A 24,349-nucleotide genomic window follows, 5' to 3' on the forward strand; every position below is an offset into this window, starting at 1 on the left:
TATTTGATAACATGAGGTAGAATACAAAGTGAAAGTGCCTGGAAAAGTAAAGAAGTCGGGGGGAAGGATGTTTACAAATGTGTCCTCATATACTACTGCTGCAATCAGGGGCGTAGCTAAGGGTTCATGGGCCCTGGTGCGAAAGGTCAGCTTGGGGCCCCCCTACATACAACAAAATTAAAATCTCGGTCTGGAGTCAGTGCTGTTGTGGAACTACACGTCCCAGCATGCCCTGCCACAGATTTTAGATAATGGATTTCTAAAACTGTGACAGGGCATGCTGGGACGTGTAGTTCCACTGTAACAGTGGAACTGCACATCCCAGCAGTTTTAGCTATTTTCCCCATAATCTTAAAAGCCTGACAGACTGGACTCACTGTAGTCTGTGACTCTGTCCGATATAGGGCGCCGGGCGGTCCTGCTCCTGAGTCCTGTCCTAGCACAGCCTACACGTGCTGTGTGATGGCATTGGCGCGGAAGCGGTGGGAGAGGGAGGTTGGAGCCCGCGTGCGTCGCGCTGACGTCACGCGGCAAGGGGTCCCCTTCCTATTGGCTGCCTGCGGCTGGGGACGCTGCAGCCAATCACAGCTGAGATACGGCCACCGTGTCCCGTCCCCAGCCGCAGGCAGCCAATAGGAAGGGGACCCCTTGCCGCGTGACGTCAGCGCGACGCACGCGGGCCCGCAAAGCAGCACTGGGAACGGGTGCGTCCTGTTCGCATCCCTTTCCCAGGCCAGTGGCGGGGGTTGGGCCCCCCTGGCTCAGGGGCCCGGTCGCATCTGCGACCGCTGCGACCCCTGAAGCTACGCCACTGGCTGCAATTCCACCAAATATCCCTCTATGGCAGGGATGGGGAACCTTCGGCCCTCCAGGTGTTGTGGAACTACACATCCCAGCATGCCCTGCAATAGTTGTGGCATGGCCACATAGCAAAACTGTAACAAGGCATACTGGGATGTGTAGTTCCACAACAGCTGGAGGGCCAAAGGTTCCCCATCCCTGCTCTATGGCATGTCAATTCCGGTGGGACACTGCTAGCACAGAACGTCTTTTTTGAGTAAATGTGCATCATCTTAATTGCAATGTGAAACTTGGATATCCGTGCGCAACTGAATTTATATACATAGTGCTACAATGCAGTTGCTTTTTTTTTTTCTACACCAAGTTCTGTGGTTTTTCATACACAGATTTAGCTTTGCGCACAGATATACAAGTGGGAATCAGTGCAGTCCTGGGAAGTGGTTTTATTGCATTGTGATTAAGATGCATATTCGCACAAACAAGATCTTCAGCGCAGCTCACTTGAGATAGGGGACTTGCACCACATGGTATATTTAGGCTAGGTGGATATGTACATATCTGTATATAAAAGGTGTTAATAAAAAGCTTATTGGATTATATTTTTAGGACAAGCCATTTTTTCTTATTACAGTAAGAGAAATGGTTGTTGAATGTTAAAATTCTCTTGGCTTAAAATAATTGGTGGCATTTAAGCCCAATGAGCATAAATGACAAAGATTGCCTTAAGGCCCCCATCCACTAGTGCGATATGGCCACTTTTTACGCGATTCCGACACATTGCTCCGACTGATTGCATAAAAAGTGACACATTGCATGTCATTTACCTGCGATTGCGATGTGAGGCGCCTTGTATCGCAGTTGCACATCCTACGGGCTGCCATGAATATTTGTTGCAGCATGTAGTCCTTGCTAGGATCGCATAAGATACATTGTATGCAAAAACACCACATACAGTATAAAATGCGATCCTGCCGCCCGGCAGCTGCTGGGAGAGATTGCAGGGTATCGCGTGCGATACCTTGCCCTAGTGGATGGGGTCCTTTAGTCTGGCTACAAACAACTTAACAAATATTGTTAATACTAAGAGGGAATCTAATTAGCCCTGGTAATTTAATAGGGGTGAAAAAGGGAGGCAGCCTCTGGATTTTACAGCCCCTTTGTTTTGCCCATTAAATTAATCTATTTTTGGGAATAAACACATATCCTTGATAAGTTCCTTAATCTGTTTGGTGGGTGTGGTATGACTGGCCGACGGTTGGGGTCCCGATGGTCATCCCGCTGGTACTCTGACACGGCTGCGATCACCGGGGTTCTATTCCCCCTCTATGGGGATCGTGGACCCCCACGAGGAAGAATAGATCCTGTTGGTCGGGATTTCGACATCGGTATACAGATCACCAGGATCCCGACCGTCAACCAGCACGTCTGTTTGATGCGATGCCCAAAAACAGGCTATTTATCAGGGATTTTTTTTAGACATAAAATAAAATTGTGTTAATTGCAGTCTGGGTGCTGCCTTCAGGGACTAACTGAATAGCCCCAAAGGTTTACTTAGTTCACAGTAACGTAAGGTGGCTAACTGAATCCCCCCCCCCCCCCCAAATTTAAAGTACTGGGGTAGAAAATAGAAGACATTGTGACTACATTTACACAATAGGTTTAACAATTAATTGTGAGTTGTTACCTGAACAAAAACCATGAAATAAAATGAACATATACTTAATATACTTCACTGAATTCAACCCAAGCTAAATACGCAAAACTTTCATCGGCTGGAGACAGATTGGAAATTTCCCAAGCTGAAATGAATCCCAAAAAGCAATGCCAAGATTCTGAACACAAAGAGTGGAACAAATCTAAAACAAACAAACTTTCTATTTTTTCTTACCGTGGAGAGTTAAATCCACTATCTACAGTAATGCTGCTACTGTCCATGCTGTCCAGACGAGCCGAGTGTGTGGCCCTCTGGCTGCTGCTGCTGTCGGTTTCCTTTGGATTTAAAAGTGTGAGGTTTTTCTCAAACTTCCTTTGTAAATCCCTTTCCTTCTCCCGTTGCAGCAGCCACTGCATAGTCCCCACATCATCTCGGTCCTTTTCCTCCTCTGCTGTCTTTTGTGTACCTTCCTCTGACTCGTCATCTTCAGAGACATTGTAATAATCAAAAGAGGCTTCTTGATTTCCTGCTGGCTCCTGCGGCCGTGGTGAGACGACAAGGTTTGGGGTAACTGAGGTGGTAATAGGTTGCTCAAAGTTCTCAATGCTTGCTGGCAGTGTTTCAGGAGAAGTCTTTTGGTGTGATTTCAGTAAACTCACACCCGATTTATGAAAACTATTCACAGACAGGCTATTGTGCAAAGGTTTGAATAACGTATCCTTACTGAATATTTCTTTCCTTTTGTCAAGGCTGCTAGATTCTGCATTGTGATGTGGTACCAATCGTCCATTTGCTATCACCTCTGGGGTTTGCCCGGAAGCTGCAATGGATAGACTATTAACAGTCCCTTTTGGTGAATCTTCTTTGTAGTCACCTTGTTCTCTGGCTATGTGTTGCTGTGGCTTCTCAGCAGGAGAAAGTCTTTTCAAGCCTTCTGTGAGACTTGGTATATCAATGTCCTCTTTATTTTTTCCTAAAGGGGATGGAGCAGTGAGAATTGTTTCACTAGATGTATTACACTGAAAATAGTCATCTGCTGTTTTTTTGGAACAAGAATTAAGTTCACTGTAAGAGGATAAAGTCTCTGGAAGTTTGCCTTGTTCCATTAGGCTACACGATTTAGGGGTATCTGCACCACCACTAGCTAGTTCTGGAACGCATGGATCTTTGTAAGATAGAGTCCTTTGATGACTCAAGCTACTATGCGATGGCCTTAAAGTGCCATCATCTATATAAGACTGGCTTGGTGTTTTATCATCAAGACTGCAGCCTTCACCTAGATCATCTGGTGTACCTAAAGAAGCACCACTTAAAGGCCCCTTTGAGTTGTCCATTGACCTAGATCTTTCCTTGGCTTTATTTGATCTGTCATTTCTTGACCTCCTATCTTGTGTATGGCTGTGACTTCGATGAACCTTTGAATGGGAACTCCCCCTGGAGGGTTCAGGAAAAGGCATTTCAGTTCTCCTTTTTGCCAATTCACCAGATACATCCCATTCTGGTGTAACAGGAAAATGAGATTCAATCATGTTTGGATTACTGAGCACTACAAAATTCTCCCCTCCTTTGCGCTCCATTATGAAACAACCTTCCCTTGGCGATCGATTTCGAGGATGATAGAACTCATACTCCCTCTCTCCAGGCAGGTCTAAATGGGAACCTTCAGAAGGGTCACCTTTGGAAGCCCTATTCTTGCTATGTGACCGAGATTTTCCATGAGTTTTTCTGTGTGTCCTGCTCCTCCTACTTCTTCCACTATGATGAGCTGATGAACCTGCTTTGCTTCTCTGAGATTTTTCTTCTTCAAGTTTTTTCATTAGTGCAGTGTGTCTTACGACATTTTCCACTGTTAAGTCCGGGTTTATACGTCTAATAATCTCCATCTCTACTTCCCGGGGTATAGTGTTTGGGGTGTCCTCATCCCTAAGGGGCCATTCTTCAGGAGGGAACTGGGCTGAAAAATTAGCAAGCTGTTTTGCCTTGTCTTTTTTAAAACTTAGTCTGAACAATTTTAGACCAAACTTTTTAGATGGCTTTTCCCCATCTTTAGGTTTTGTGAGGGTTTCAGTTTTATATGAATAATTTATGGTACTTTTGCTTTTTTCGGAAGGGGGTATCTGGCACAACGAGGGAGGGCAATAGGAGTCTTTGCAGTCTTTTGCAGATTTCCTTTGTAAGGTAGATGCATGAATGCTATGCATATCTTCTCTGCAGCAATGACAAGAGTCGCAGTGGTTTTTGGAGAGAGTTCTGTCCCTGACACATCCGGAAGGGGATGGTGTAATAGTTCCTGGTTGTGGAGAGGTACACTGAGACCGGTCAGGTATCCTCTCATCCAAGTGGTACCATTTACTGTTAGTTCTTATAAGGGAGGGGGTTATGAAATAAGTCTGTGGCGTCACTATAAAGTATCCATCTGGAGTCGGATATATTTTCCTCTCTCGGACAAGCATGTTGAGTGTATGTCGCAGGATTTCGGGGCTCGGGGTTGGCACACCTAAATGAAAACACCAACAAGAAAAAATGTTAGTGACATAAAAGGAAACATTTGATTTATTTTAGAATATAAAACATTTATTTTATAAATGTCATGGGTAAACAAGTGTTCTACAGAAATGCTTAAAAAATGTACCACATATACATGTTATGGTGTATGTTATATATTTGCTGTCTGGTTAAAGGGATTGGCAAGCGTGGTCATTATTAAGCTGCTGTGTTGCAGCCACTGGCCAGATCACAAGCATTGGGAGGCAAGATTAGAAGCAATGTTATTTGGAAGTTGGCCCATCAAGCTGATGGGCCATGTATGTGCAGCAAAAGTAAAAGACAAGTCATCAATATAATTTTAAATGTATGTATTTGGAAAAATGCTTTATTAAAATTAAATCAAGCACGTTCCTGCTTCTGGACCTCACAATTGCCTTCCAAGATTCTAGCAATCCTTCTTAACTCAGCAACATATCTCAAGTAATAAAAATCACTTTCTGCAGGTTATCCATATATCCAGCTAGAACTTCTGTCAAGCTTGTTTAAGGGTTTATATCCATATGATATAGGCCCATTTAACCTACTATAAATACAAAACATACCAACTCTGAGATCATGAAAGCCTACATGCTTTTCCATCTCTTCTTCTGCTTGTTAAGTAAAACCGTACCCTTTATAAGCCTGAACTTTTAAACCTTGCAACCCTTTCCAAATGACGAAGTGGGAGGGCAAGATTGTCTCATTACGGCTCCAACAAAAGTTACCCGTAGCAAACAGAGGAAGCTATAAAAAATACTGCCTGTTGCAGCATCCAAAGAGTAACACTGCTTTGCTTGGCAGCTCTAATCGTTGCGACTTGACCAGAGACCCCTTTCACACTTGCAGCCCTACTTGGCCTTTTGCTGGGTTGGTGATGTCACTGGAGGCGGGTCCCAAACCAGGACTTGGATGAGATCATGAGATCATATCCAAGCACCTGCTGTTTCATTGCTGTGAATGGGTCCCAGCCGGCATAGACACGCTTGCCTGTTTACACTGTACTGTGAGCCAGGTGGAACCCGTGTTCATCCCTGCTTGCTACCCACATTGATATGCCAGGCTCGCTTGACCCAAGTAATTTTGACAGGGTGCTTTAACACTCCACAGTAACCCAGGTTGCTGCGCGTTCACTTGCAATAACCTGGGATATTTATGGCAGTGAATAAATCGTTATAAATGTGCCTGATACAAGTAAACCATGTGTTCGTATTGCCTTAAATGCACATTTATGCAAAAAGGTTTGCAGTAACTTGTAAAAGTTTATTTGCAGCGCTGATCCATGAACCACATTGCCAAAGCCCATATTTCCTTTCCTAACACCATGACATGTTGCTGTGTGCCTCTAGAGTGCATTGGTCTCTGAGTATACACCTCTGTAAGCATTTGGGAAAAAAACAATGATAATAAGGCACAGGTGAAGCAATGTGTATTGCTCAGCATTAACATTGTTATAACACTTTATCATTAAACTGAATGACGCGTACAGTAAAACCTACCCCATCTGCATGCTTAGTGACATATGCATTGCGACAATGGTAGAACGATGATGTAAAAGAAAGAGTTCATCTGTATCCCTGGAGACTATTCTATGCCCAGGAAGCATTTCTTTTTTTTTTTACCTTTCCCAAAATGAAACGTTGGTTGTTAGGAAAACCATATAATTAGAGGTTCTGGTCTTTAAAATACTGCATGACAGGAGCAACGGTGTTACTTAACATTATGTAGTTCTTTAATAATTCAAAAGCAGAAGCTGTCTGGCCACTGAATCATCAGACATGTACGTTTTCTGCATCTCAAGAGAGTGTGTTGCGCCCTGACACTGAGCTTGCAGACAGAAGATTATGTCTTGTTTGTTGCTCACAAGGAACGCTGACCCAAGGTGAACCTTGTTAATGGAGGAGGCATTTCCTTCCCGCTGCATAAGTGTACGATTATGTCAGGAGAATATCCAGAACATATTCCAAGGCGAGATTGATTAAAAGGAAGAGCGGTTTGCAATGAGCTAAAAATAAGGCCCCTATAACAATGAAATGTGAGTCATTTCCATCAGTATAGAGAACGCTTGTTCGTTGTCAGCCTGAAACGATCCCTCACCTGCTAACCTCCCCCCACTGATGATGTCAGCACAGTGTATGCTGCAAGATGCATTTCAGAGGCTGGGGGACGGAAAGAAAGAGGAGACATTCAGCTAGTAGGCTTCCTCACAATGGAAAAGGACAGAAACAATATTCAATGCTCCTTGTAGATTTAAAGACAAAAACTAATAATATGAATGTACTGTGGCTGGTGAAAGGACATTCACACACTGTCATGTCTGTTTCCTTTTCAAACATAGAGGTGTATTCAATGCTCCGGTGAGCGCATGGCAGCGAATCCTGTTTTAGATTCACCGTACGCTCGTTGTGATTCACTGTCCCCCACAATTTGCCGCCAGCCCATCACTATTCAATGTGTCAGGGGCTCGCTGCCCCTGACGGCAAAAATGATCTCCTATGGTGAATTTCGGTCACTGCTACTGCTGGGGATGGAGCGGAGTCCCGGCAGGGGAGCGCGCTGATGCCACCAGGAGCCCCCGCACAGCCTGAAGACGGGGACGGGTCCAGCAGCCCCAGCGCTGACATCTGCTATCACCGCGCTGGGGTTGCCGGAGCCGAAGGTCTGCTGCGGCTGCTGGACCAGTTTCCCCCGTCCCGGCTCTCTCCACTTCCCACAGACCTCCATCTCCTGCCTGCACATTGCATGTTACATTGCCTTCCAATTTCAGCTGAAGTCCCCCGCATCCCTCAACCCCCCAGCCCGGCGCTGTTCAGCTGGCTGTCAGTTCACAGAGAGGGGGGGGGGGGGGGGGGAAAGATTTAAAAAAAATTAAAGAGGTGCTTGTAATGTGGAAAATAAGTAAGACCCTTCAAATAAAATTAACAGTTTTTTTTTTACATAAAGAAAAAGAAAATATTTATTTTAAAAAGTACACATAGCAGTTCACCAAAAAAAGACGCTGAATGCAAAATGGTGAATCATGGCGAAAATCATACTGAAAGCAATTCTCTATCCTAGCATTGAGTACACTCTCTGCGAATCCCAGTGAAAACTCCATTGAAATACACCAGCAAATTGCAGCGAGCATGAAACGGAGAACTGGCCGGCATTCACTGTATGCTTTCGGCGAACAGTGAACATTGAATAGAGTGAATCAGATTTTCAGTGAAAAAGATTCACTGCAAGGAGTGAAAACAGCCCGATTTTCCGAAAAAAAGGGTGAATCGGGAGCATTGAATACTGCCCATAGAATGAGAAGGACTTTGATGAAAGGTGATAATGAGAGTACACTGTGGGTAAAGGAAGAGGAGGAGTCACCATTCCTGCAGTCTACATTGTGTACTCCGATTGGACTAAAATGCTGCAATCTGATCGGATAAGAGGACACTTCAAAAACAAAAGTTGAATATACCAAATTGCACCTAACTGGTCACCAACAATTCAAGAAGATAAAGTAAATACTACTAGTTCTCCATAATCAGCTAATAAATGTACAGAAATATGACTACAGTATGTAGACAAAAGTGATTAGACACTGACAGCAAATAGATCAATGAGATTTTACTGATATCAGCACCACCATATCCACCATATGCAGCAATTACTGCAGACACCCATGTTGGCAAACTGTCCACAAGTTCCTGGACGACAGCAGGGGGTATGTTTTTCTATTTAAGTACAGTGACCAACTGTGATACTGGAGAAGTCAGCCTAGAATGCAGCTGTCCCTCTAATTCAGGGGTCCTCAAACTATTTTGCTCTGGGACCCCATCAGACAATAAAAATAATTACGGGACCCCAACAAGTTACTGCAGAAGGTAATCACATCACATGTGTAGTCAGCAGACCGCACATACATGGCACACATTGTGGAGGCACAGAGTGATGGGAGGAGTCTAATATACCATAACCCATCACATCACACGTGTAGTCAGCAGACAGCACATACATGGAAACATTGTGGAGGCACAAAATGATGGGAGGAGTCTAACATAACAGGCAATTCAACAGATTTTTCAGACTCCAGAATCACTGACTCAGATTAGAAAAGACATCAACCTGATAGTCAGCAACATGGAGTCGCTAACCCATGCTAAGAAGGTCGGGACCCACTTTGGGGTCAGGACACACAATAGTTTGAGAACCGCTGCTCTAATTCATCCCAGAGGTTTTCAACTAGGTGGACTTTCTGCTGGTTTATCTATCCAGGTTATCACATTATCTGCATACCAGTCAAGTCAAAATGTGCGGATTACAGCGTTATCGAGAACATCTCTTTACTTGTCAGAGTTAAGGTAACCATGCATTATAAATAGTAAACCCATGCCAAACCAGCTGAAACTGCTCCTCAGTATACTGCTCCCTCCTTCATGCTTTACTGTAGGTCATACTGTACTTGCCTACTTTAAACTTTACCTCTCCGGGAGAAGCCCAGAGATGCAACACGTCAGGGGGGCGGGGGCAAGGCTGACATCATTTGGCCCCACCTCCCATACCAGAAAACTCTGTGATTTGCAGGGGTGGAGAGGGAGCGAGACTTAAATGCTGCAATCTCGGCATTTAAGCCCCACCCCTCACCACGGACCTGCGTTTTGCAGTAATTAAACTAGTGGGCAAGGGGGGAGCGGGGGCTATGAACAGAAATCGGGAGACTTGCCCACCTTTCCGGGGGGCTCCCAGCCATTCTGGGAGGGTAGGCAAGCCTGCTGTAGGCAGAGTAGACTCCGGCATCAGACGTGCTCATGGCAATCTCCAAACATATACATATTATCTGAAAAGTGTAAATTGTAATTTGTCTCTCAATTACACCCGGCACCAGTGGCGGTTAGTACCTTTTGGCGTTGCAGGCACCGCCCTGCCGCTGCTCCTGGACCCCGCCACACAGTGATCCCACCGCCTGTACTATGAGGACAGGCACTGGGACTGGTGCATGAACAGTACATACCTCTGTACTGCGCATGCATCCAGCTTCTATGGGCTGCTTCGGCAACAGCCCATAGAAGGGCTGTATAATACAGATAACAGGCACAGGAACCAGCGCATGCTCAGTACCAATGTAGGTACTGCGCATGCGCAATCTCTGGATTTTACTCGGCAGCCCATAGAGAGGCATTCCTGGAGGGAGGGAACACCTCGCAATGGGACTGCCTTGGTGACTGGCAGGTCAGACTTCCAATAGGAAGTCCCTGCCAGTCACATTGAAGCCAGTGCAGTCTCACAGGATTTTACCTGGGGGGGGGGGGCTGCAGCCCATAGGTAAAAACCGCCGCTGCTCACCACCATTGTTCCACTGCCCAGTTTTTGCGCCCTTTACAACAATGTACGTGATGTGCTGCATTCTTCTTTCTGATTAGAGGTTTATGAGCAATTGCTCACCTATAAAATCAAAGTACGTGAGCCCCTCCGCATTAATAGGGGTAATGAAGCCAACTGGTTTTCCATCCATTTTGATGCTTTATAAAAAGCCTGCAGCACTGTACAATGGTTGCATGCAAAATCGACCACATTTTGTACCCTCTGATGGTACGTATGCCCTCCCACAAACTTCCTGGTTACATGAAATATACTCTATCATGTAGCAAGTCCAGAACTAAACTACAGAATCCTATGGTAAAGGTGATACAAAGAGGGTGAGAGACTGGATAAGCTGCATGAGTTTATCTTTGTGTACATATATCTATGGTGAACTGGAGTGCTTCTGACACTTCAAGGTTGTATCCATCCACCCATATAAATTCATGTAAGCTCACCCATTCACTTACTATAGTTACCAAGCACATACAGCACAGCGATTCCTACATCACAGCCAGCACCTCCATTCCAGACAGTGGAAGGGCCACGTAGAGGCCAGTACATGTCTGAATGCACTGGTACATGCTTATCAACATTTTATGATCAAATAAGATCTTAGAATGCAAATCATATGCATTAATGTCATATAGGTCAGATCCCAATATAACACATCTCTCTCTAGAGCATATGCATAGCAATGTACACTATTCAGCAATAGGGAAGGGACATTAATGAGAACTGGTACAGAACGGAAGTGGTGGTGTTGGAAAATGTAAGCTACATCATTATTCCTATGCACCTCTCCACAATCCATTCTGCATTGTCCCCTCTGTGCTCATCCTCGGGTTCTCAGCTCTCCAACTTCCTCCCTTTCCATTTTGCCAGAACCAGGGGCAAATGCAGGATTTTCAGAAGGGGGTTTCCAGAGGGGCGGAGCAAAGCACGGAGATGGAAACTTAGGTGACCCACTATATGCCGGGTCAGTTAAAGTATTATAGATAGACCAAATGTATATACATAATAATATATACATATATATATATATATATATACATACAGGGGCGTCAACAGCAGTGTAGACCCCTGGGCATAGCAATGTATTGGGGCCCCTACCGATCCTCCAGCGGTAGGGGTGGGGGAAGCTTTGATGTCCCGCGGGTGGTAGGGGATATTATATCAACCGCTCAGCATGTACTGTAGGGCCTGGATCAGTACTTTCCACTAATTACTCCTTTACTGCACAGATGGTGGGAGATGGAGTGGGAGAAGGGGGCATTGGGCTGAATGAAGGGGCCCGGATACATAACTTCCAGGGTGGCAGAGGATGTTTAATATGCAGAGTAGGGGTGTATAGTGGAGTGGGCTTATTATTCATAATTTTCTGGTGGGAGGACAGCTTGCTTGACTGTAGATATCTCCAGTTCCCGGAAATAAATTTCTTAGATTTTAATGGAATTAAAAACGAGATAATCCCACCTACCAAATGGTATTGGGGACTAGGGGATCAGAGTTCAGGAGGCAGAGCAATCTGCCAACAATGGATATAAAACTACATACCAGGTGTGTGGAGCTGCTGCAGTAACCAGCTGCTGGAAGGCTGATATCTCTGGTTCTGGGAACAGTAGAGACAAGCGTCTAGTGTCCATCAAAGAGGGAGAGTCCCAGCTTTTGGAATATACCCTCAAAAAAATTCTGTCAGACAGAACCTGAAATATCTGACTGGGAAAAGCAATAAACAGGCTTGGATGGGGACCACTGCTTTGAAGTCAGATATCTCCGGTTCCCAAGGGCCGATTTTTAAAATTCTTGTACCTATGGAAAGAGGGGACCCTCAGCTTTCAGATTAGACTCCTGGGGGGGGGGGGTGTTCTGGGTACTCAGAAACCCCCCCTGCGTGCGCTACTGAGAACGGTCACACTTCACACTTTGGGAATGTTTATATGTCATGTGCATATTACAAGTACACCTCCATGTTTGTTCCAAGCATTTTGCACAGGCACTTTGTCCTGAAATTTTCTTTTTTCCTATAAAATTCCCCCTGCTGGACCTTCAAATCGGGATGCAGTTAAAATCCCGGCGGTCGGGATCCCGGCGTTCAGAATCCTGACGCGATCCACATCCCCCCCTTGTCGGGATTTCGGCGGTCGGGATTCCGGCGTCACGATTTTGAACGCTGGGATCCCGACCGCCGGGATTTCATACTGAATCCTTCAAATCATGTTGATCCTTGCTCTATAACATGTATATCCCATTACATGACACATCAATATAATACAAATGATTCCTATGAACAATATATGAACAATGGGCCGATTCAGACCTGCTTGCTAGGCTGTGTTTATTTGGAAGAATACAAAAGTCAGAAGCAAAGTAGCCTCTGACTGAAGAGCGCTTTGATGTGTTATTGCTTACTTATAGCAGCTGCTTAGATGGGGTGGGTCAATCCCCAAGAAAGTAGAGACAAAAAGAAAAAAAGGTGTGATAAGCAGCGCTGGAATTAATGATGGGTGAATCAAATTGTTAAAAGTAAACACATTTAATAAAATACAAATGAATAAAATAATGGCAATGGTTATGATATTAAAAACAGTTTGAAATAATTAATCCAGATCTCACGTGGTTATAAGTCCTCAGTCAAAGTCAGTGTGACCTGTGCTGACCCCACAGTCAGTGATGACAATAAAAAACTCGGTCCAAGAGAAAAATATTCAAAACTACCGATTAAGTTTTGAATATTTTTACTATTGATTATAAAATTGTTACGAGTTTTATACATAACAAACATTACTTACAATATAGATGGTCTGTCTCCTTGTAGTTTATAATTAATTTATGAAAGATACATAGGGTGAATCAATGTATTATGCAAATGAATTCCACAGGATACTGGGCATAAATACCGGCCCAGACCAGTTAGCAGTACAACTTGATAAAGCTGGCAGCAGCCCAGTGAAACGCGTTGGTGGTGCTCATTTATTCTTCAGATCCGTGGTTTATTGGACTTCATCTTAACAACTGTCCAATTACAAGACTCTCCTGTTCTGGACTACCACAACCCAAGCTAAATTGGATACAAATTGGCGGTGAGGTAGAAGTTGGGCTCCCACATCAGCCACTCCCTCAACCACCACACTTATTCTCTTGGACCGAGTTTTTTATTGTCATCACTGACTGTGGGGTCAGCACAGGTCACACTGAATTTGACTGAGGACTTATAACCACGTGAGATCTGGATGAATTATTTCAAACTGTTTTTAATATCATAACCATTGCCATTATTTTATTCATTTGTATTTTATTAAATGTGTTTACTTTTAACAATTTGATTCACCCATCATTAATTCCAGCGCTGCTTATCACACCTTTTTTTCTTTTTGTGTTTATTTGGAGCCTGGCGAGAAAGTTAATGCTGTCCTGCCGAACGTACGCCCCCCCCCGCCGCCCGAATCCCCTCGCTACATCTGCTCGCAAGCACCCACACAGATGAAGAATCCTTCCATGGTTACTTAACATTGAAGGATGTTTCCTCTGAACACAGCCAAAAAGAAGCCCAGGACTTACTTTTTTGGTCCTTATGGTTTTCTCCGAATTGGGGGCAGTTGCTGACGTCATGTGATGTCAGCCACCCGCTCAACGTTTCTATAGGTGCGCTCATGAAATACCGGGTGTCCAACCCAAAAAGCGCCCTGTCTGTCAATCAGGCTGAGAGAGCCATGGCGAATGAAAATTTTCCCAAAGGCACTTGCTGCGGGGGTCTGCACATGCCAATTATTATTATTATTATATTTTATTTATAAGGAGCCACAAGTGTTTTGCAGCGCCGTACAATGGAACAGTTCAGGGAGACAAAACTAACATTAAAGTAAGTAAATATCAAAATATAGAGTACAGGTAAAAAAAGCAAGACAGTTCAATACACACTACAGCTTAGATGTAAGTAGTGAGGACATGATCAACGTACTACTAGGGGCTGGTGGCCAGAGATGGGAGTATGTGGACGAGGATGGTTGCTGAGTCTTTGAGTATTGGGAGAGCTGTAAGTGAGATGTGAAGAGAAGTGGGCTTTGACAACAAGAGGGAAGAGGGCCCTGCTCTGAAGAGCTTACAATCTAGTGGGAAGGGGAGACAGACAGATTACATGAGGCGCAAGAAGGTTGGTGGTGGCTTGATAGCAGGATGTAAGCAGGCAGAGATGATCAAGGCATGAGGCGGGGGTCGGAGGACAAGCCTCAAGACTAGGTTATGTAGTGGAAGGGTACTCTTTGACGAATAGGTGAGTTTTCAGTGCCCGTTTGAAGCTTTGCAAGGTCAGTGAGAGTATAATGGAGCGAGGGAGTGCATTCCACTGAAGGGGCGCAGCACAGGCAAAGTCCTGAACCCTGGCGTGGGTTGCAGTGATCAGGGTGAAGGAGAGATGACAGTCGTCGGCCGACCGTAGAGGGCAGGAGAGAGTATGAATGGAGATGAGGTTGGAGATATATGGAACAGTGGATTAGAGATGGAGGAGTTTGAACAGGATTATGTAGGGGAACGGCAGCCAGTGCAGATTTTATTGAAGGGGAGTGGCAGAAGTGGAGTGGTGGGAAAGTAAGATAAGCCTGTCTGCAGATTTAAGTACAGACTGGAGGGGCGCGAGATGGGAGTGAGTGCGGCCAGTGAGGAGAACATTGCAGTAGTCGAGCCGTGAGATGACCAGTGAGTGGATGATAAGTTTAGTTGCACTCTGGTAGAGAAAAGGCCTGATGCGAGCAATGTAGTGTAACTGGAACCGACAAGAATGTGCCAGCGTTTGGATGTGGGGTGCAAAGGAGAGGGAGGAGTCAAGAGTGACACCCAGGCAGCGGAGTTGGGGAAGGGAGATGATGGTGTTGTTAACAGTGATAGCGCCTATGGGCATGCGCAGACCCCCACCATCGACAAGCAGGTCTGAATGCCCCAATATTTATTACCATGCTCTAGTATCACTAACACCTGTGAAGACATGACATAAACTGTAAGTACAAACCTAAGGGAAATGGTAGAAGGCTACTGTTGCTCCAGTCTCCATGAGCAATATCTAAGTATTTGCCAGAGGGTCTGATGTACAGGTGTGAGTAATGCATAAACACATCAACAATGCACCTGCATATGGGACAATACAAAGGGGTGCACACACACACATGCTTATATGTATATGAAACAGAGAGAGAAAGATGGGGCCCTTTCTCTCATGGATTGCACTGATCATCTCCCCTGGATCTACCCCTGGGCACAGAGCATGTGGGCACAGCTGCAGATAGATAGGGGTACACGAGATGTAAACTTTAAAACCCATTGTGCTTCGTACTCCATTTCACGATCGCTCCGCTACATGAATTCTTTACTCTGATCTCCCCCATTTTGCTTTCCTCCTCATAATCCTGTTTATTTCATTATTTAGTACTGTAATGTTATTTAAGTAGAAAACTCGACTTTCTATAAAGACATTTTTGATTCTTTATAAAAGCAGAGTTACCAATATTCCAGTAATATCATATGTGCACCAGGCAACATAGTGGGCACATTAATAAAAGTGTCAATTTACTATGTACACTAGGGGGTGATGCAGGCTCCTGATGTTTCATCGCACCATACGGGGTTATTCAGGTTGGCACACAAAGCACATTTGGTTTGCTAATGCACAAAACCATGTGCACTGCAGGTGGGGCTGATGTAACATGTGTGGTGGATGTTTTTGTTCAATTTAACTAATAATTTGAAAAGTTTTCCACTTTTAAAAATGAACATATTGCTTTACTTTTGAACTAGCCATTTTTTCGGACGCAGGGGAAAAACACAACTTCATCAAACCCTGTGTGACAGAAAACGGTCTGTGTGAAAAAGGGTGAAACATGCAAAACCGTTTTGGGATAGTCCAAGGCCAATGTTTCCCCCACTCCCTTTTAAATCACATAGTATGGCTTGTTTTTATTCTACAACCGGTTCTGTCATTTAATAGCCATACCTTGTATTTAGCAATGTAAAAGTATTATGGCGCCATCTGCTGGATGAAAGCATTAATGCTACAGATCTGGTTCTCACAGATATACTGTACATTGCAAGCATGAGAATTATTATTCATATTCATTTATATTGTTTCAGCATACTCCATAGCACTTTACAATTGGGGAAATATTAGGTACAGTAATAAAACAAGACTTGGTATTAACAGACAGACAAAGCTGTAAGAAGGCCGGCACAAAAATGTCACTCTTCTACCCATTTCTGTTATATAACATTCTCCAGCCTGTAATATTTGTCAAATGGCTTTTTTTTAAGTATTATTTTATTTATTTTACAGAAAAGCGGATATATAATATATGCCACAATTTTGGTAAGGGCCTTTGAAATCCAAGGTGGCAGTGCTTGCTCATACTGGCACTTAGGGCATGATTCAGACCCGTTTGCTAGGCTGCATATACTTACAGGTAAGGGCCGACTGCCCTCCCTTCCCTTCCATCTGCATCCCCTTGCATACGGCCGAAGGGGAGAGAAATCATCCGAAGGTCGCCAACCGTCAAATGATTTTCTCCCCTTCGGAAATAAACTGAAAACTGACATTTATTTCAGCCTTTAATCGTCTTTGAAAGGGTGCGGGCACTGATGTGCTGAGCACCTTGAGCAGGCATTGGCCCACCTGCATGCCCAGCGGTTTCATGGAGACACCTATAAACCGCTGGGCATTCCCCTGCTACTGGCCCCCTGTCCACGCCCGCCCACTCTGGAGCGAACGGCCCAGGAAGTGTGATTCTCACCGAAGCTGTTCGCTCCAGTGGTTTGCATATGCGCATAACAATGCTTGCGCAAACTCCAAACATCAGGGAAGGGGCCAAATTCAGCCCGTATGAGCAGGTCTGAATCCCCTTAGTTGCCTATTGGACAATATCCTGCCTGTATCCTGACAATAGCATCCCAAAACTTCACTTATTAAATTTCACACAAAACCTTCTGTATTGCCGCCTAAGGGGGGTATTCAATGTTGGACGATATTTCCAACAGTCGGAAATTCCATCCATCAGTATTCAATCCCGGCCTTTTTTCACTGGGACTTCCCTCATGCAGGTTCAACTTTGTTTAATGTTGATTCTGCATTGTCGAAAATGCCCGCTTTCGGTTATCGGTACCCGTTTTCGCAGATCCAGTTTCCTACTGTTTTTCCGTATTTTGACATTTGGAAAAACAGAGCCAACACTGAACAGGTTGAATGTCAATTCGACCTAATCTTGTTGGAAACATTTTCATGTGGACATATGTAGGCCATATGTACTGCACCTGTATATAGTGTGGCCAGCGGAGCCTGTGTGGGGGTTGGTTACACACATACAAAACTCCCAACCCAGATAACATTGGAAAATATTCTACTTAAACCCACATTTCAATTCTGTTATTGCTATAAGTGAGTAAAGTTTGTAAAGAATGTTGTATGTTATTTCCTGGCTATGATCTCTTGTAAACAGCATTTTTAGGCTTTAGTGCAGGGGTGGGGAATCTTTTTGGGGCCAAGGGTCTTTTGTAATGGGGGAAAATGCTTAGGGGGCCATATATAAAAAAATCCACGGTACTTGTTTCCTAGCACGGCCACAATCGTGAGTAATCGTGTCCCTTAATTAAGGGACACGATTACCCACGATGGACCCGATTTCTTTTGAAATCAGGTCCATTTTGCCGGCTAGGATAAAATATCGGGGGCATCGCGTCGGTCGGGACCATTAACATTGGTCCCGACGCGACCGACGCGATGCCCCCGATATTTCCATAGACTTCAATGTTAAAAAATATTTTAACATTGAAATCTTGTCGGGAAAGGTAAAATATCGGGGGCATCGCGTCGGTCGGGACCATTAACATTGGTCCCGACGCGATGCGACGCGATGCCCCCGATTTTTGCATAGGATTCAATGTTAAAAAATTTTTTAACATTGAAATGGTGTAAAAATGTCAAAAAATGTGAAATGGGTCCATATGACCCATTTCACATTATAGATGTCCCCGTCGTCGCCCCACGATAGACGCCAACCCGAAGCGTGGCGAGCGCAGCGATCCCGCGAGGGGCGGCGGTACGCGTCCTCTGACCTTTTCATGCCCTACTATCCACTAGGGCGTGGAGTGAGAACAGAATAGTGTGGCGAGCGCAGCGAGCCACCGAGCCCGAAGCGTGGCGAGCGCAGCGAGCCCCGCGAGGGGACGCGGATACCTTCACAGTTATACGCGTCCCCTTGCGGGCTTCACAGGTGTCCGTGGCGACGCGGACACCTGTGAAGCCCGCGAAGGGACGCGTTTACCTGTGAAGGTATCCGCGTCCGCTCGCCACGCTTCGGGCTCGGTGGCTCGCTGCGCTCGCCACACTATTCTATTCTCTCTCCACGCCCTAGTGGATAGTAGGGCATGAAAAGGTCGGAGGACGCGTACCGCCGCCCCTCGCGGGCTCGCTGCGCTCGCCACGCTTCGGGTTGGCGTCTATCGTGGCCTGGGGTTAACGCGCTTAAATTTGGGGGGGTTGGGAATTTTTTTCATTGAATCCAATGTAAAATTGGGTCCCAGGGACCCAATTTACATTGGATTCAATGAAAAAAATCGTGTGAAAAATCGGTCGGTCGCATCGCATGCGACCAAATCGCATGCGATGCGATCGACCCGATTTTTCCGACACGACCACCCCGATCTGAATCGGTGTGGCCGTGCTAGGAAACAAGTACCAAATCCACTTACAAATTGCCCAGCGGCAGCCGTCCCACGCTCTGGTAGCTGCCGCTGAACAGCACTCCCAGTGTCCGGCTGTGCACTCCCGGTGTCCGGCGTGAGTCATCTCGCGAGAACTCCCCCGTACTTGACTCCCGGCCAAGCCGCTGGGGGGGGGGGGCACTCAGCCTGTCTACAGGGGCCGGCCTGCAGCCCGGAGGTTCCCCACCCTTGCTTTAGCGGGTGATAAATATCCCTAATTGCCAGGTACTATATTCTCAGGTTCCTGTATGGTTATAAAATGCTAGCAAGATATGTACACTTTACTCTGTCCCATACTACACAAATATTTTTCATACGTTGCTCACGTTTAGATGGATATTTCCTATTTACCTCTGTAGTAAGAACAGCCTCATACCACTATAATGTTCTGTATAGTAACATATTGCTGCTTTCTAATGTTCTAGCCGTGTCTTAAGCTGGGTACACATATATACAATCTCATTTTTCTTGCGAACGTTCGATCGACCATATACACGTTCGACCGTCCAAAAGCCACGACCGATCTGCGGGTACACACCTGTCCAATTTTACTTGCGACGTCCGACGTACTCCCGTCCAAACAATCGCAAGAAAAAGATTGTACCACCGTACACACTCTCCCGATCTGGCTATTCACACGAATTTTTTTTTAAAAGGCTTGGTCATAATGTGAACAGCAGATCATGGTATATCTATCTATCTATCTATCTATCTATCTCTATATAATCCCTATTGAAATGCTGTCAATAGTCATGTTAATTAATGCATACAGATTTCAACGATTATTTTACATGGCAGGGCTAAATAACGAGGGATGGGTGAACACTTCCTGTTGTTTACATGCTGCGCTGTTGGAGGGATGACGCAGCTAGTCTACGCCCAGATGGGCGTTCAGGTTTTGGTAGTATGATCGCAGGAACGGCCTGCATATCGATCGAACGTGCGTACACACGGCACTTTTGTTCCGATATGTAGCCGTCCTGTCGGATGATTTTTAAGCAGCAAAGAACCTTCGACCGACCGACCGTGGACGGCCAAGAGCATTTTTGTCCGTTTATCGATCTCACAGAAGGAATCGGGACTGCGTACATACATATACAATCGAACGGCCGTTCGTCCCCAGAACGGAAGAACGGCCCAACGATTGTACATATGTGAACCCAGCTTTACACGGTCTGATTCAATGAATGTATACATGTATAGTGCATGTTACTATAATTTTTAGGTGACTAAAATTTAATTATGTAGATGGTATTAATAATACAGATCGAGTCTCCCTTCATATATTCCAAAAAACAATATATTTTAAAAAACATGTTTTTTTCCAAATATTTCGTTTGATCCCCCCCCCCTCTCCCCAGTCCCTTTTTTATACTAACCACGTCCACTGCTGTCCATAGTGGCCTTCGGAATCCTCTTTAGCAGCATCTCTGATTCCAGGGGTGCATTGTTCAAGTGCGTGGGGGACACCGGCGTGTCCATGCACTAACACAATGCACCCCTGGGACCAGAGATGAAGAGGATTCTGAATGCCGTCGTGGATGCCAGGGGACACACCCTGGATGTCGGGGGACCAAGTAAGTATGAAAAAAATTTCCAAAAGCCCAAGCATTTTGGATAAGGGATACTCAACCTGTTCTGACGGATAAGTTTACAGAGGGTTTTCAGTAGAAATCTATGACATTATCATTCTACTGTAAATCCTATTTAACATTTTATATATGCACATAGTTGAGTGGAGAAACATGTATTTATATTTTTTAGTTAAAATCTTTACGATCCAATGTCCACATGCCCCCTTGCTTAGCACCTTTTACATATTGTGGGCCAATTGCCAAGGGATCATTATCTGGTTCCAAATATCAGTGAGTCATGGATTCTAAGAAACCCCCCAGAATACATGTTTCCACAGCCTTTACCAGGTAGTGTATTACATGCAGATATGTTTGTATATGACAAAGTGTAGGTAAGAACAAATATGTGTCAGCTGTAAGTAACCAGAACGGTCAGTCAGCCACAGCAGTTTATGGAAAGTTCAAAAAAATCCCTGTTAGTAATTCTCAGTGACGAAAAACGCAGTAAAAACTTCTGTACAGAATAGTTACGTCTATTTTGGTTCTGGTTGTTAGGTCAACAGTATCTAGGTTGACCACTATTAGTCAATATGCAAAAGGTTGACACAAGCAATAGGTCGGCATGGCAATGGTGGACATATCAAAAGGTAAACACAAGTTTTTCACAATTCATTCAGATGACTTCTTAATACTTTACGTTCCACGTGAACTACAATTGGGGATGGTAAAGTGCACCAAGCACAGCGAGGCACCATGCCAGGGTACAGGACACACAAATTGGTGGTCCATATCGACATTTGTCAACATAGACATAGACATAAATGGGAAAATCACAAGTTGACAGTTTTGTGTGTCAGCCATTTCCATTTTGACATATTGCTTGTATCGATCTAGTGCATATCGACCTTTTTCCTGTGTTGACCTTTTCACTGTTGACCATTCATGGTCTACCTAATGACTGCTGACAAAGACACAGTGGAACTAGTGATCCGCACCCGTCTATTTTACCATTAGAAGTGGTTGAAAGGTTTAGCAGTTATCACCACTGTGAGAACCTAAGGGGCCTGCACACTTAGAGATTTGCTGAGCAGCACGCTCAGCAAGATCGCTCAGCACACAGTGATGTGTCAGCGCTGAGTAATCTGTCAGGGCCAGTGTTCTCCCTGACCGATTAATATCCAGCATGCGCCTGCGTTTCTAGGGGCCTGCCCAGCATTTTTATGGGCGTGACCACTGTTTTTGGGAACGCCCATCAAACACTGGGTGTCCACCCCGTAATACCCCTGGCTGCCATTCAAAATGCGAACACCCTGGTGAGTGAAAATCTTGCTGAAGGGGTTCGCTGCAGGGGTGTGCACATGTGCATTACTGCCTATGCACATTCACAGACCCCCACCATCGGAGATGGAGCCAAATTCAGTCCTGAATGGGCAGTTCTGAATGGCCCCCTGGAGTGGATGTTTGCAAACGATTCCAGAGCTATCTATCCCGGAGAGCTGGCGACATCAATCTGGGATAGAACTAGTTCAATGCACAGAATCCAAAATGGCTGACAGATAAAGGACAATGGCATTATGAATGTGAAGGCAGGCGCACCCCTTCTGCTCACTTTTTCCTATTGAAGCATTTCTGGCTGTAGGGTTTCTAGTCTATTTGGTAGTAAGGAACAGTCACCAGGAGAGGAAGGGGGGCAGACAGAGGAGTGAAGCAGAGAGTTGAAAAGGTGAGCCAGCTTGTTTGAAGTAACATACGAATGCAATAAAAGAGAATTGAAGATTAAGATGGATTCTGGAGCAAGGTTTCTTGTTTTTCGTCCCCAGCTGTTCCCGGGTCTGCATTTGGAAAGAGACTGTGATATCTCATCAGGTACAAAAGTAATATGTTCCCTCTACCTTTTCTAAACTAAAGGGGAGATCATTTTTTTTTTTTTTGGTTAAATGAAGCCGCTAGAAAATGATTTCTTTGAAGGTTTCTTTCACTAGTTAAACTATTCTGCAACTTCTGTAGGAATGTAGGCTGTGATTCAATCCATCTAATTAAATGTAACATAAGCCCAGTAGTAAAGGAGGGGAAAAAAGGGATGTCACTGCTAGGGCAGTGCGAATTTGGATTTTTACTGCTGCGCATATTTCAGCTCCCAAGGATTGGTGTAAAAGCCAGGCAATATATCTGTCGAGAATGGTTTGTTATTCCTTCCTTCCCCAGACTTATTAGCCCTTCTGCTTGGCTAACCGCAGTCTCTAATATCATATACTCCTTAGGGACAACTTAGGTCTAAGTGCTATGGAACACCTGTTCCACGGGACATCATGTGAACATTTCTAACATACACAAGTCCTATTGATTATAGAAACTAATATGGCCACATCAATTGAGAGATAGAAAAATACATGTGTATATTGAATCTGTGTACAGGTAAATGTATGCATGGTATAAATGTTTATACCTCCTCTAGTTCACGTACATACTTCTTTGCTTTCCCAGAGAGACCATGAAATGTACGGATTCTTTACAAATGTCAAACCCAAGGCATAAAATATTTTCTTGTTCAGTTCTTATGGCTAAGTGGATAAATGCTAAAATGTAGCTTTATTAACATTGTTAAATTATATTCTGACACTGGATCGTAGCAAAATATTAAAAAAATAAGATATGTGCAATAACAATAACATTCATAAATAATAATGTTAGTAAAAGTGACATTTATGAACTTGCGCACCAGTGAATCTACCCTTTTTTCTGTTGGATTTTAAATGTGGGTAGTAGGTGGCCCCTCTCACTGACTTTCAATTTCACAGTAGACAAATCATACAATTGTGGCCAACGACACAACCAACGGAATGAGATGTCAGTCAGCCGTCCACACCGAACAATATAGCGCACGATCGATTGTTAGATCGTTCTTGCCCGCATCCAGCAGCATGGCGATGACTGTTGGGGTGTCCCATTGGCCAAAGGGAAGACCTCGAAGTCCAAAAGTAAGAGCGCACTGCAATTCATACACACACTACCGGATGTGTACAAAATGTCAGGACATCCATCATAAGGACACACAGGACTTCTATTGCAGTGTGGACGCCATCAATTTGGGAGGGCTGCCTTGGTACAGCAGGTTAAAATCTTTACAATTGGGTCCAATACTTGACTGCACATGATCCTGACTTATCATTTTCATTTGAATTTATTTTAAGAACATTAAAATTGTTTTGATTATTTGATTCACTTGTTACGCTCCATTATTTGATCGCTGCTCTCCATCTCTTTTTCTCCACTATTATCTAGAAGCAGGGGATTGATCATCTCTTATATATTTAGCCAGATCTGTCACTCAACCCCTGTGGAGAACGTTCCTGTGTAGGACAGTTTCACTTTCATGTGTCTGACGTTCCACCCCCTTGACATCACCTCCCCCCACCCAGCCAGGGCTACAGTACACGCCCACCATCCACCATTACTCCACAGCCACCATCCACCATTACTCCTGCACATCCCTACCCTCTGCCGCGACCCCCCTCCCGCGATTTGCGGGACCCCCGCGACCACCCCGGTATCCGGACTATTGTTAGACAGCACTTACATCGACAGCCATTACATCGACACCATTAGTTCGACAGCTCAATAGGTCGACATGGTTTTAGGTCGACATGTCATTAGGTCGACATGTCATTAGGTCGACAGCTCATTAGGTCGACAGCTCATTAGGTCGACAGCTCATTAGGTCGACAGC

The 24,349-nt window shown here is 44.7% G+C and overlaps 1 protein-coding gene across 5 annotated transcripts in view; it reads right to left on the reverse strand.

Moving 5' to 3' along the window:
- Positions 1 to 24,349, reverse strand: part of STOX2 (storkhead box 2) — a 248,749-nt gene that overhangs the window by 23,132 nt on the left and 201,268 nt on the right. For 4 of the 5 annotated variants that reach the window (XM_083170519.1, XM_083170527.1, XM_083170544.1 and 1 more), the window contains exon 3: positions 2,690 to 4,952. In XM_083170519.1, the coding sequence (XP_083026645.1) occupies positions 2,690 to 4,952 (2,263 nt within the window). Of the gene's footprint in view, positions 1 to 2,689; positions 4,953 to 6,477; positions 6,626 to 24,349 lie in introns of those variants that run through there. The other variant, XM_083170552.1, reaches the window with a different exon arrangement.

This window comes from Crinia signifera, chromosome 1 (assembly GCF_055691185.1).
Source record: "Crinia signifera chromosome 1, ASM5569118v1, whole genome shotgun sequence".
NCBI lineage: Eukaryota > Metazoa > Chordata > Amphibia > Anura > Myobatrachidae > Crinia > Crinia signifera.